General features: G+C 39.8%; 1 protein-coding gene across 1 annotated transcript in view; it reads right to left on the reverse strand.

Annotated features, from left to right (window-relative positions):
* Positions 1-14728, reverse strand: part of LNPEP (leucyl and cystinyl aminopeptidase) — a 155783-nt gene that overhangs the window by 43946 nt on the left and 97109 nt on the right. Inside the window, exons 8-9 of the mRNA XM_089679123.1 lie at positions 6236-6367; positions 3219-3350 (exon numbers count right to left, since the gene is read on the reverse strand). Coding sequence (XP_089535249.1) covers positions 3219-3350; positions 6236-6367 — 264 coding nt within the window. The remainder of the gene's footprint in view (positions 1-3218; positions 3351-6235; positions 6368-14728) is intronic.

A 14728-nucleotide genomic window follows, 5' to 3' on the forward strand; every position in this document is an offset into this window, starting at 1 on the left:
GCTCAGTAGACTGCTCATTTAGGAACACAATCAGCATTTTTTCAAAACAAACACAACTGGAATATTAATATTTTTGGTGACAACACCAGGGATGGTTAATCCAGGTAATAACCAAAAGCCTTCTGGGAGATCAGGAAGGAATTTACTTTTTCCTTGCTGGAGCAAATTGGACCAAACCATGCTGTATAGGTTTTTTTGGCCATCCTCTGAATCAACTGTAGGTATAGGATTCTGTATATGGCGTTTAATTTACTCTGTTTATTAATTAACTATGTAATTTTGAAAACAGTGCTAACATTGGAGTTCTCTGTCCTAGCACTTTTGATTACAGTGGTGGTTCCAGTTCAATGATTGAATTGCAAGTCATCAGTGACAGCTGGGTCCAATGCGAAGCTTAGCAGTTGAGTCAGTCAGCAAGTACACCATGTGCACAATTATTAAGCAAGTTGTATTTTTGAGGATTAATTTCATTACTGAACAACTACAGTGCTCTTGGTCAATCCAAAATGTGAATAAATATCAAACCTGAATATTTAGGAAAGTGAAAGTGAGGTTCTGGCTTTCTTAGGAGAATTTCTATGTGTGCACAATTATTGGGCAACTATTAGTGTGCAGAATTATTATGCAACTAAATAAAAGGAAAATTTTCCCATCTCACTTGTTTATTATTCTTACTTTAACCGCTTCTCGTACGCCCTATAGCAGAAATACTGCTACAGGGCGGCACGGGTGCGCAAAATCACGTGTATATACATGGGATTTTGCATTTCCGGGTAGGGAGTGCGGATGACGTAAATTTCATTTATGTGCAGCGTTGCACGACCACGCAATTGTTAGAGTAATGCAGAGCCGTAATGCAAAAAATGGCCTGGTCAGGCAGCAAGAAGGGGGGGGGGGGGTAAATCCTCAGGAGGGCAAGTGGTTAATTAAAGTACACAACTCAAAATTTACAAATAAACATTTCTGACATTTCAAAAATACATAAATCAGTGTCCAATATAGCCACCCTTGTTTTCAATAACAGGCATAAGCCTTCCATTTATCGAGTCTGTCAGTTTCTTGATCTGTTGGCTATCATCTTTTTTCCTCAACACGTTTCTTGCGACCCTGATGACTATTTGCAACAAAACGTTTGATGGAAGTAGTGATCAGGCCCCAATATTTTAGCAATTTCAAGAGTGCTGCATCTCTCTGAAAGACTTTTTAAATTTTTTCCTTTTCATATCTATTTTTTGGCTCATTTTGCCTGAGGAAAAGAAGCTAATAATTATTCACACCTTGATATAGGGTGTTGATCTCCTTAGGCCACACCCTTCCTCGTTACACATATAATAATCACCTGATATGCGTAAAATAAATAGGCATTCACGTTTATACAGGTTGGAGTTGTACAATATATACATAAAAATGATGATTTGGTCAAAATACTCACTTGCCTAATAATTGTGCACATAGTGTACATGCAATGTAATTCAGAACTGTTATCATTGGAAACTAAAGCTTATTAGTACAAAGGCCCAGAACCCAACATTATCTTAAAATTAAACTAATAATTTATGAAAATGTTATTTTTTTCCCAACTGTGTATCAATGTAACAACTAAATGGAAAAATGGATGTCCCTTGCCCACTCCTGAATGTTAGGTAAAAATGGCACCTACAGTGAAGGAAATAAGTATTTGATCCTCTGCTGATTTTGAATGTTTGCCCACTCACAAAGGAATGATCAGTCTAAAAATCGAATGGTAGGTATTTTGCAACACAGAGACAGAATAGCAACAAAAACTTCAAACGAAATGCATGTCTAACAAATGATGCACCGATTTGCATGTTCATGAGGTAAATAAGTATTTGATTCCCTATCATTCAGCAGTCTCCCTAGGTCTGGTGCACCATGCAAGATCTCACCTCGTAGAATTTCAATGATCATGAGAACAGTGCGGACACACTATGCCGACAAAGGATTGAAATCCTGCAGTGTCCGCAAGGTCCCTCTGCTCAAGAAAGCACATGTCCAGGCCTGTCGGATGTTTGCCACTGAACATCTGAATGATGCAGAGGACTGGTTGAAAGTGTTGTGGTCAGATGAGAACAAAATTGAGCTCTTTGGCATCAACTCAACTCGCCGTGTTTGGATGAGGAGGAATGCTGCCTATGACCCCAAGAACACCATCCCAACTGTCAAACATGGTGCTGGAAACATTCTGCTTTGGGGGTGTTTTTCTGCTAAGGGGACAGGACAACTGCACCACATCAAAGGGTCGATGGAAGGGGCAATGTACCGTCAAATGTTGGGTGAGAACCTTCTTCTCTCAGCCAGGGCATTGTAAATGGGCAGTGGATGGGTGTTCCAGCATGACAATGACCCAAAACACACGGCCAAGGCAACAAAGGAGTGGCTCAAGAAGAAACACAATAAGGTCCTGGAGTGGCCTAGCCAGTCTCCAGACCTTAATCCGATTGAAAATCTGTGGAGGGAGCTGAACGTTTGAGTTGCCAAATGTCAGCCACCAAACCTTAATGATTTGGAGAGGATCTGCCAAGAGGAGTGGGCCAAAATCCCTCCGGAGATGTGTGCAAACCTGGTGGCCAACTACAGGAAACTTCTGACCAACAAGGGATTTGCCACCAAGTACTAAGTCATGTTTTGTGAAGGGGATCAAATACTTATTTCTCTCATGAACATGCAAATCAGTGCATAATTTGTTAGACATGCATTTCTTTTGAATTTTGTGTTGCTATTCTGTCTCTCAGTGTTACAATACACCTACCATTCGATTTGTAGACTGATCATTTCTTTGTGAGTGGGAAAACATTCAAAATCAGCAGGGGATCAAATACTTATTTCCTTCACTGTATATATTATCACTGTAGTCCAAAGCCTTTTTAAGCTATATTTTGAGGTAAATGGCTACCAAATTAAAGCACTATCAGACCTTTATAAGAGGTATAAACGTACTAACAGTGTACAAAAAAATTCTAAAGTGAGAAACCAAAAAAAGATTTCTAGGGAAAAAAAAACTTCTGGTCTATGAAGATGAAACACAAAATGTATAAGGAAATAAGCACTATATACATATATGCGATTCCTTGGGGTGCCAAAAAAATCCAATTGTTCTAACTTTGTTTCTGCACCCAATATAGGATATTGATGGGTAGCCTCAACCTATACAGACTACTAATTATTTCTTTACACAATATTCACATATAAATACTTACCAGGTTCATACTGTCCCACAGACCATCACTTTTTACTGATCCATATTGATGTTCTTTTAAATATTGCATGATACATTCATGGAACTTATCCTCAGACAGGTATGCTTTAAGCATTAATAGAACAGAAGCACCCTACAGTACAAGAGAGATATACAAAATAAAATTATAAACGACACCAATAGCACTTTTGACAAAGTTTTAGCTGTGATTGATATCTCTGGAATTCACAAACTTGCAGAAACCATCCAAATGAGCTCTTAACATCCTGCCCACTCTAATTTGTTTGCCGTTCATTTTTACTTATTGATGAGGGAGACAGGCAGGCCGTTCATTTCTGTGACTGGTGTCACCAAAGATGTAGTGAACCTAACAGACAGGACATGCTGTGGCAGCATGAAAGAGGTGTGTACCTCTACTGACAAAAAATATAATTGGTGGAAGACATAACGAGGCTGAAAAGTTCTTTTTAGAATGTAGCTGAAACTGTTATTTTAGTTCTGCCTGAAGTGGAAAAGCTAAGGAGGTTCTCCTCTATATTTTCTGGTCAGCAGAACAGAAAAATGATAATCCAATATTCTAAACTGACCACTGGAACAGGGGGGTGAGATATTTTTGTTTTAGTGGAAACACCTGTGTTGGTGACAACTGTAAGACATTCTTATCCTGTTGTAGCTCTAGGTCAGGAAGTAAAAACTCTCTAGTGGGGAGAAAAGCGGGGGAAAAAAAAAAAAAAAAAAACCTAGCAAGGGTCTTACGGTTTCCCTGCTCCATCATGAATTTTAAAACAAAAAGTTTGTTCCTCAGTATACTTTATATTAATTTGGTAAATTTTCCAAAGATCCTAAAGATAAAAAAAATGTTTGTCTTTCAGTATTCAGACATCCTTTTATAAAATACACTTGCATACCACTCTTGTTGTTTTATACACCTAGCATAGTGCATTGTCAAACGAAGTGACAACATTTTAGTACAAAGTCATCTGATATCAGATATATTCCCAACAATCAGCACAATTTACAGCCTGGAAAAACAGCACACAGCCAAGAACTGAAAGTGGTCAGATGACCATTGCCTTAATTGTCTGTAGGTACCTTTAGATGTTAGTAGTTACAACCAGCTCAGGGATGTTGGATTCCTATCGCCCCGACACCCGGGACATGTAGTTCCGGGCGCTGTGTAGGTAGTTTTTTTTCTACCTTTAGCCCTGCTGCGAGCAAGTAGCAGTTATCACCTGTCAGTTGAAGCAATCGGCGGCAGCACTGCCGCTGATCGCTTCCACACAGTGCCAGCCTCTCCATGCCACCAGTGGGCGGTCTCCTGGGCTCCTCTTGCCCATATGCGGGCCTGGCTTACCGTTGGCTAGAGGGGAGGGAGAAGAGTGGACAAGTCTGCTCACCTCCCCTTCTTGTGCTGACCCGGAAGTGACGTTATGTCACTTTCGGGTTCCCATTGAGAGATTGTAATGCAATCCCTGGGAAAGAGCAATCCTCTGTGGAGTAAAGAGGAGACATCCAGGGTCTTTTAGATGTTGGATGTCTCAAAGAGAACCTGTTACCAAAAATCATCACATAGAGGAAAAAGTTTTTTTTTTGTTTTTTTTTTAATTGCAAAAAATGAAAGTCACACCCAAGCACAAACCAACACCCACCCCTCGAAAAAAATATTGAGACCCCCACCCAAAAATGTAAAAGCAAACACTGGGGCACCTACGCATGAAACCGTCAATTGCGATACACATGTTACATATCACCGCGCATGCCAGAATGAGAGCAATAATTCTAGCACCAGATCTCCTCAGTAACGCTAAACTGGTGACCTATAAAAGGAGTTTTAAAAGTGTCAACCTATAGAAAATATAGGGTACTGACGTTCGTCTCCATGTCACGAGCGCGAACAAATTTAAGGTTTGACAAGTTGGATATCTAGTTACTCTCTGCAACCTCCTCCTTTATATTTTACAAAAAAATAAAATAATTTTGCGGTACTATCATGCAACATAAAAAAATTAGAACTATCACTATTTTATTCTCTAGGATCTCTGCTTTCAGAAAATATATGTTTGGGGGTTTTATGTAATCTTCAGGCCTAAAATTATTTTTTAAACGTGTGCAGAAAACGCAAAAACAGCTCTGGCAGCAAAAGGGATAAAGTATAAGCCCTGACACACCCTTTCCTGATGAGCAGCCATTCGGTGCTCATTACACTGCAAGGTCTCTCCCCTCCCTGCTAGTCCCCAGGTGCAGTGCTGGAGACAGGCAGGTAGGAGAGGAAGAGATAAACAGCGCAATGTTAAAAATATTACATGTTTAAGTTGCCATAAAGCCTTTTGTTTTTAAAAGCCACAGACATTCCTAAAATCACCTCCGATTTAAATACGGTTTTGGTTAAATTTTTTTTTTCTTTGTATCTGAACAAGTAGATTGACATGAGGGACAAGTAGATTGGGGCCCCGATTTAGTCCCTGGACAAGTAGTTTTTTTCAAAAATGTCTACCCCCCTGCAGCTGAAAGGAAGGTCAAATGGACATTACTGATTCCTGATTATCAGTGGCTTAGCCCAAGCACACTCACATTTTGGGTAACAGGCATACTCCTATTGAGTCCTAGAAGTGATGACCTGTGAGTCCTGATCTCAACATCAAGTCTGTTTGGGATTACATGAAGAGACAGAAGGATTTGAGTCAGCCTACATCCACAGAAGATCTGTGGCTAGTTCTACAAGCTGTTCGGAACAACCTACCTGCCAAGTTCCTTCAAAAACTGTGTGCATATGTACCTAGAAGAATTTGAAAAATGCTATTTTGAGGATAAAGGGTGGGCACAGCAAAAATTGATTTGGATGTCTTTTCTATTCATTGTTAACTGATAAAAATAAACTATTAACACTTTAATATCTGAAAGCATTCTTTAAATATACACACACACATGTTCTATTATCCTTGTATATGCTGCCATCTGCAGGGAATCTTAATAATGATTTCATTCTATCATCATCATGAGCCGACATATTCACATTACCTTAATGTAAGAAAGGTCATCAAATATTTCCTCAATTTGCTCTGGAGATTGTACATCAGTAGATATGGGATGAGATGTTTGCAAAGAATCCTTTTCCATGGCTTCACAACGGGCTGTTAAGAAGTTATTGTCCTAATTTCAGGGCAAAAAACAAACAAAAAACAAACATATGAATTTTACAGAAAACTCCAAACAAGCATGATCTGAAGCAACAAAATGTAGCATTCAAATTAATTATAAATTCCCTCAAGTGGTTTTTGCAGCAATAGTGATAATCGCATTGTCCTACAAAGGATTAAAGTTTTACTCCTTATGACCCATTTTCACTGTACTGAGCTTCGCATGGTGCCAAAGTGACCTCACTCTATGTTAACAAAGATTAAAAACAAAAAAAAAATGCATGAAGAATTGTAAAAAGGCAAACATTATGTAGTTGTAATATCTCCTTTATTTTAAATTTTAAAACATTAATTTTAATATGGATTTTAATGAATTGGTTTACCTTTACATAAGCTATCCCCCCCTCCAGTCGATCATGAATGCTGCTGTCAGGCTCATCCACCTTACCAACTGTTCAGTGTCTGCTACCCCTCTCTGCCAAACCCTCCAGTGACTTCCACTCGCCCAAACAATAAAATTCAAAATACTAACAACTTACAAAGCCATCCACAATTCTGCCCCCAGCTACATCACCAACCTGGTTCAAAATATCTACCAAACCACTCTCTTCGATTCTTCCAAAACCTTCTGCTCTCTAGTTCCCATGTCACCTCCTCCCATGCTCACCTCCAGGACTTCTCCTGAGCTTCTCCCATCCTAGAACTCCCTACCCCAATCTGTCCGACTATCTCTTAATCTATCCACCTTCAGATGATCCCTGAAAACCGTTCTCTTTAAAGAAGCCTATCCTGCTTCTAACTAGTAAACTGCCATTTATTTCCTCCATCAGCTCATCCCCCACAGCTATTACCTTTTGGATCACTCAACCCCTCCTCCTAGACTGTAAGCTCTAACGAGCCTTCAGTTTCCTCTTGTACCAAATTGTATTGTAACGGTTATGTCTACCTTCATTTTGTAAAGCGCTGCGCAAACTGTTGGAGCTATATAAATCCTGTATTATAATAATAATAATGAAGACATGTTTACTGTATGTTTACGGAGAGAAAAAAATAATAATTCAGTACACCTATGCCATAAATACATATTCCCCCAGGTTTTGTCTTCTGCACTGAAATTACAAGCAGTGCGGTCAGCCTTGACCAGTTCTGCCCTGCAGAACCCTTTTTCATGTTGAAGTAGAGAGGTGTTATGTAGTTCGGTAGGAAATGACTGGACAGGCCTGACAACACTGTTTGGGAGTTTGGTGAAACATTAAATTGACCCAAAACCAATATAGTGAACCTAAATTATATTTTGATTCTCCAAAAATAAAATCCATATACCGTACATTTGCTATTTATAGTGGTTTTAAAGACAGAATTTTTTTTTTACCTTAATCCCCCCTCCCCAAACAAACCAACCTCAATCTAGCGATGTGCATGAGAGCAGCAGCGTTCTCCATCTTCATTGGCTCAGACAGTAGCAGAAGCCATTGACTCCTGCTGCTGTCATTCACAGTCAGTGAGGAGAGAGGGGGTGGTGCAGGCCAGAGCCACATTCTGATTGTGTCCATAAACACACAAAGCCAGCTCGGGAGTGAGCATGCATGAGTGCCCTATAGTAAGTGGCTTGCTACTGGGGCACTCAGCAGGGGGGAGGTTCCAGGAACGCTGGCGGGGGACCCCAGAAGAGGAGGATTGGGGCTGCTGTGTGATAAACATATCATACTTACCTGCTCTGTGCAATTTTTTTTTTCCATTTCTGCCTTTAAAATCACATTAATAGACCTTTAATCCATTTTTAAATTACATTTTGTTTTTCTGCCTTGTAATGTCCTCTGTGAGCTTCTGAAATGCAAGGCGGTTCTCCCATTCTGGGAGGACGTCATATGACGTCCTCCCACTCTAACCTCAAGTGTGCGCCCCCGGCGGCGTGCAGCGCGGCGATCGTTGGTGCGCTATGTCCCTGGGACACAGCAAATCACTGATCAACGGAAAGAGCTGATGACGTCGGCTCTGTCATGTGATCAGCTGTGTCCAATCACAGCTGATCGCATGTAAATAAGGAAATGCTAGTTATCGGCATTGCTCTCCTCACAAGCTGTCACGCCGATAGCTCGTGAGGAGAGGAGAGCCGGTAATCGGCATTACTCAGTGGGGACATGTACACTGATCATCAGAGTAGCCCCATCAATGCCACCTGTCAGTGTCCATCAATGCCACCTGCCAATGCCCATCAGTGCCACCTACCAGTGCCTTATTAGTCCCATCACTGCAGCCTCATTAGCGCATATCAGTGAAGGAGAAAAATCACTTATTTACAAAATTTTATAAACAGAAACTAAGAAAAAACTTTTTTTTTCAAAATTCAGTTTTTGGTTTGTATAGCAAAAAAAAAAAAACCCAGAGATGATTAAATACCACCAAAAGAAAACTCTGTCTCAAAAAAAATGATGAAAATTTCATATGGTACAGTGTTGCATGAACGCGCAATTGTCATTCAAAGTGCAACAGCACTGAAAGCTGAAAATTGGCCTGGGCAAGAAGGGGGTATAAGTGCCCAATATTGAAGTGGTTAAAGGTGGTTGTTTCTCACTAATAAAGCAACAAATCATGATGTATATAAATGTGCCTACAAATCAGATATGTGTTTGACTAATTGCAGTAAAATGAAGCAAAGTTCGCCATATTAGAATGCTGCGTAGGGGATAAAATACTAGAAAACCCTGGAAGCCTAAGTAAGCTGCATTAAGTCCCATCAGAAGTGGCTGCAATACTTCCAGATCTTGCTGACTGTTTAAAAAGGTCTCTTTGATGGCAGTGAAGAGCCTTCATCTCCTCCTCTCTCACTGCAAAGACACAGAGTCTGGAATAAATCTGTGAGTGGCGTATAAAAGACTACAAATTAATCTTATTCCATGAGAATGAATTATTAATAACACAGAAAGCTTTTGAAGTGGTGAAAACTGTGGTGGACTGTTATTTTTCTTACTAATTAACTAATAGAGCATCTTAGATGTGCATGCGCCTCTCAATATTCAAAGCCTTGTGAAATGTGACACATCTTCTGGGAGATGTACTGCAATTCAGAATCATTTTTTGTTTGTACTACTCACATTAGTGTAATTACGTGATGCTGTGAGAGGATTTGCACCTGTGTTTGTATGCATTTGTTTCATTAGGCGCATTATTAATACTTATGACTTGAATTACAGAAGACTGACATGTGGTTTGTTGAAAGAGGTCTACACTGATAGGTGTATATAAAACAAAAAGAGGGTGCACCGGCCTAGTGCATTACCTTTAAAAATGAGATTTATTTGTAAATAGTGAAATACTCAAGAGAGAAATAAAATCAGATCAAATGCAAAGCATGTCACAAAGGATGCAATGTGGTCCAAAAACCCCTGAAGGTGGTCTGGTGGAGGACTGTGAACCTCTGGATAGCTGGTGGCTATCCAGAGGTTCACTGTCCCCCACCAGACCACCTTGCATCCTTTGTGACATGCTTTCTATTTGATCTGAATTTATTTCTCTTTTGAGTATTTTACTATTTATAAATAAATCTAATTTTTAGTATAAGGTAATACACTAGGCCCGTGCACCCTCTTTTTGTTTCTTATATATATAGTTCTTTGGATTTCCCTGGTCCGTTGAGGGCAGCAAGGCTTGCATTCCTTTCTTACTCATATGGGGATATTGACATTGTGGAGTCCACTATCCAGCGCAAAAGCACATGCATTCGGTTGCTTTATCCTTCTTTCCAGATTCCTACACGGATAGGTGTACAAAGGACTTTTACCAGGTTGGTCATTAAAGTACAGGAGCTGGGAATTCAGATTAAGGCCTCATGCACACTGGACGTTTTGTTAACTCTCCTAGGAGCCTACCTCCTGGCAGCAGCGTTTTGCTAAAAATGCATTTGGGCATTAATTAATTTCATTGACCAGAACAATTTATTCTGGCCATTGCCATTAACACTCATGCACTAGACACGCCCTGTGTTAACGCGCGTTTACACGCGTCAAGCTTTTTTTTTTTCTGCCAAAATTCTGCTGCTCCTCAAAACTCTGACACTAAACACCTCTAAATGTTTGTGTGTGCATGGACACATAGGATAACATGCAGGGGAGCTGCGCACAAAGGATTTTTTTTTATCTTAATGCATATAATGAATTAACCAATTCAATACTGGGCAATTTTACACCTTCCTGCCCAGGCCAGTTTTCAGGTTTCAGCGCTCTCACACTTTGAATGACAATTGCACGGTCATACAACATTGTACCCAAACTAAAAATGTATCATTTTCTTCACACAACTAGAGCTTTCTTTTGGCGGTATTTAATCACCGCTGGGGTTTTTATTTTTTTGCTAAATTACCAAAAAAAAACAAAAATTTTGAAAAAAAAAACACGTTTTTCTTTGTTTCTGTCATAAAAGTTCTGTTTTTTTTACATATTGTCACCAGTGCAGTACAGCGTCATCATATAACTGGCAAAGCGGTGATCAGGGACACTGGTGGCAGTATGAAAAAAAAAAAAAAAAATTATATATATATATATATATATATATATATATATATATATATATATATATATTTATTTATTTTATTAAATTTTATTTCTCTTTTTAAGATTTTATTTTTCATATTTCACTATGACCAAAGTAGTACAATGTTACCATAGTAACATTGTACTACTTTGGGGAAGTGATCAGTATTTTTTTTTTTTTTTTTTGCTATAAGCAAGCATTTACCTGAATGACATCGATTCATTCAGGGTTTTTTTTTTTTTTTTTGTGCTTAGCTGTGATTTGGCCACAGCTAATCACATGACGTGCATGTGATTAGCTGTCACCATTCACAGCTAGACACTAGTATACAATGGATGGCATGAATGAAGCCATCCATTGTATACAACTGTCATGTGACCTGCTGTGATTGGTCACAGCAGGTCACATGGTACCGGCAACAGGGGCCAATACTCAGATCTGTCATCTGCAGTGTCCGAGGTACACGGCCGGTGACAGATCACGCCGCTGCGCGGCTCTGCAGGAGCGCAATCTGCGCATGTGCGGGAGTACGACATATGGCGTCCACCCGGAACGCTGTTGACATTTGCTGGCCGCCATTCGGCCATAGGGCGGACGGCAAATGGTTAAGGTGTAAAAAAACAAAAAACCAAAACACATTAACCCTCAGAACCACTTTAATGCATTCCCTGTATTCCCCCCCCCAATCGCTGTGCCCATTTCTACCATTGGCACCTGCGATGAGGGAGCATCAGAGTAGCACTGTATATGTCAGGGACCCAGGAACAGGAGGAGCCAGGGGCTGCTCTGTGCGAAGCGCACAGATTAGGTAAGTATAAACCTGTTTACAAAAACAGAAAAAAAAATGTGTGCTTAAAGTGCTGTGCAAACTTGTCGGTGCTATACAAATCCTGTATAAAAATATGTATAGCCAAAACATTTTATTTTCTTTAATTTTGGATAGAGCAGAAAAAAAAATGATAATGGTCACCAGGACTAATAAAGAGGGTGAATCTACCCAACGGGGAACCAGAAAAAATGAAAACCCGACAGGGTCCTCATCCTTCAATACACTAATACTTACAATGTTTTGGCTAAACATACATTTTAATTTGGTTAAAAAGATCATGGAGGCAATACCTGAAGAATACAAGTTCCAGTGATATAATTCACCATAAAGGAGAACTGAACTAACAGAATATTGCTGACCTTTGTCCAGGAGCGGAGTGACTATTTGGAAACTCGGGCACTGCCCAAGGGCTCGGGGTCAGTAGGGGGCCCCATGAGATGCCCCTGGTACCTTTTTCATAGGCTTTTTTGAGTTTGGGCAAGGACACAGGGGGCCCATGATCCCCTATTGCCCGGGGGCCCCATGAGTTGTCAGTCCGCCCCTACCTTCGTCTGAAAATGATAGCTGTTTGGCTGTCTCTAGTCTCAATATCTTCTGGGTCACGAACCAAGACAAAGTGCATAACAAAGTCAGAGGAAAGTCAAAACTCCTGATCTGCATGCTCATTCCTAGTTTGTGACACAATAAGGACTGAAGCTTTTATTCACATTTTCAACCAGGCAGCTAACACCTTCAAAAAGAAGAGTTCAGCAATGAGTTTTGCACTTGCTGTCCTCTGCGGTAAGACGAAAAGAGGACCATACGGAAATGGTACTGAGATTTACAGCACTGAGGTTTTGGTACATTTATGAAGGCAACAAGGGTTGAAAGAAAGGCAATGCCACTACATTAGTACTTGGTTTTATCAATACAGTGGTAAAGGGACAATGACTTGTATGCAATGATCTACAAAACTATATACATCTCTGAAAAGGAATGGGTATATTGCCATAAACCTGTACTATAAATTAAATGTGATTGGTTGGTAAGGGTTACTGCATTTGTGCTGCCTAAAAGTATAACTAAAAATAAAACTTTTTTTTTTTTGCAAAGAGTGGAGAGGGATTAGTGGAGAGGGATTAGATTAGATTTTTACAGCTGTCTGTGTCCCTGTCAGGGAAATTCATGCTTTCTTTGTCCTGTTTACTATTATCATTGAAAGTAAAAGAAAATCTAAAATTTTTGGTTATCAGAACAGTAAACAGAGGGGAAATGTTCCAATGGGGAAACTAGTTCTGGTGATGTTGATGAAAAACGGGAATTCCTTCACTGTGGAGGAATTTCCTTTCACTTCCTGTTTTGGGTATGGGACAGGAAGTGAAGGAAAATCTCCCCAATGGGAGACACACCAAAAGAAAAAAAAAAAAAAGGGGTTTATAACCCTCCCTTACTATATCCAGAATTAAAAAAATAGTTTGCCATTAGTTCTGTTTTAACGAATACTCCTGAAATTGCCTGACACAAACCAGCTATACCAGGAGGTTGATGGACTTACAAAATTGTGACACAAAGATATTTTATTCTGTTCCCAGGTCAATGGACCACGCAAGGAATAAAGCACACAAAACAGTTGCTAAAGCAGCTGCATTAAAAACTAATATAAAACGAAAACAAAAAAACAACAACATGCATTAGATGTGTAAGGAAGATCTTAAACAAACTGTTCTAAACCCTTAGTCCTCATGTACACTGGATGTTTTTACAGCGGCTGTTTTTGGCTTTTTTTCTACAGCCAGTCAACTCCCCCAGCATGTTATCCACACAGACTGTAATCAACGTTTTTTTGGCAGGGGCGTTTTTTGGCTGGAAACAAAAAAAAAAAAAACACATAGAACTAGAGGGTTTCTATAGGAGTTTTTTAGCTGTAAAAACGCTCTAACGCTGAAAAACGCAGCAAAGCACTGTAAAACCAAAATTTTTGAACTTTTTTGTTTTTACCAAATTTGTATATATACATATATATACACATATACACACACACATACATATATATACATATATATATACATATATACACATATATATACATACATACAGTCATGGCCGAAATTGTTGGCACCCTTGATATTTCTCCAGGAAATCATGTATTTCTCACGAAACGTATTGCATTAACACATGTTTTGCTATACACATGTTTATTCCCTTTGTGTGTATTGGGACAAAACAAAAAAAGGGAGGAAAGAAAGCAAATTCGACATAATGTCACACAAACCTCCAAAAATGGGCTGGACAAAAGTATTGGCACCCTTTCACAACTGCGGATAAATAAGAATGTTACAAGCATGTGATGCTCCTGTAAACTCACCTGGGGCAAGTAACAGGTGTGGGCAATATAGAAATCACACCTGAAAGCAGATAAAAAGGAGAGACGTTCACTTAACCTTTGCATTGTGTGTCTGTCTGTGCCACACTAAGCATGGACAACAGAAAGAGGAGACGAGAACTGTCTGAGGACCTGAGAACCAAAATTGTGGCAAAATATCAACAATCTCAAGGTTACAAGTCCATCTCCAGAGAACTAGATTTGCCTTTGTCCACAGTGCGCAACATTATCAAGAAGTTTGCAACCCATGGCACTGTAGCTAATCTCCCTGGTCGTGGACGGATGAGGAAAATTGATGAAAGATTGCAACGCAGAATAGTCCGGATGGTGGATAAGCAGCCCCAAACATGTTCCAAAGACATTCAAGCTGTCCTGCAGGCTCAGGGAGCATCAGTGTCAGCGCGAACTATCCGTCGACATTTAAATGAAATGAAACGCTATGGCAGGAGACCCAGGAGGACCCCACTGCTGACACAGAGACATAAAAAAGCAAGACTACAGTTTGCCAAAATGTACTTGAGTAAGCCAAAAGCCTTCTGGGAAAACGTCTTGTGGACAGATGAGACCAAGATAGAGCTTTTCGGTAAAGCACATCATTCTACTGTTTACCGAAAACGGAATGAGGCCTACAAAGAACAAAACACAGTACCTAC

This window comes from Staurois parvus, unplaced genomic scaffold, assembly GCF_062004578.1.
Source record: "Staurois parvus isolate SC_StPar_1 unplaced genomic scaffold, SC_StPar_1.0 ptg000218l, whole genome shotgun sequence".
NCBI classification, from domain to species: Eukaryota; Metazoa; Chordata; class Amphibia; order Anura; family Ranidae; genus Staurois; species Staurois parvus.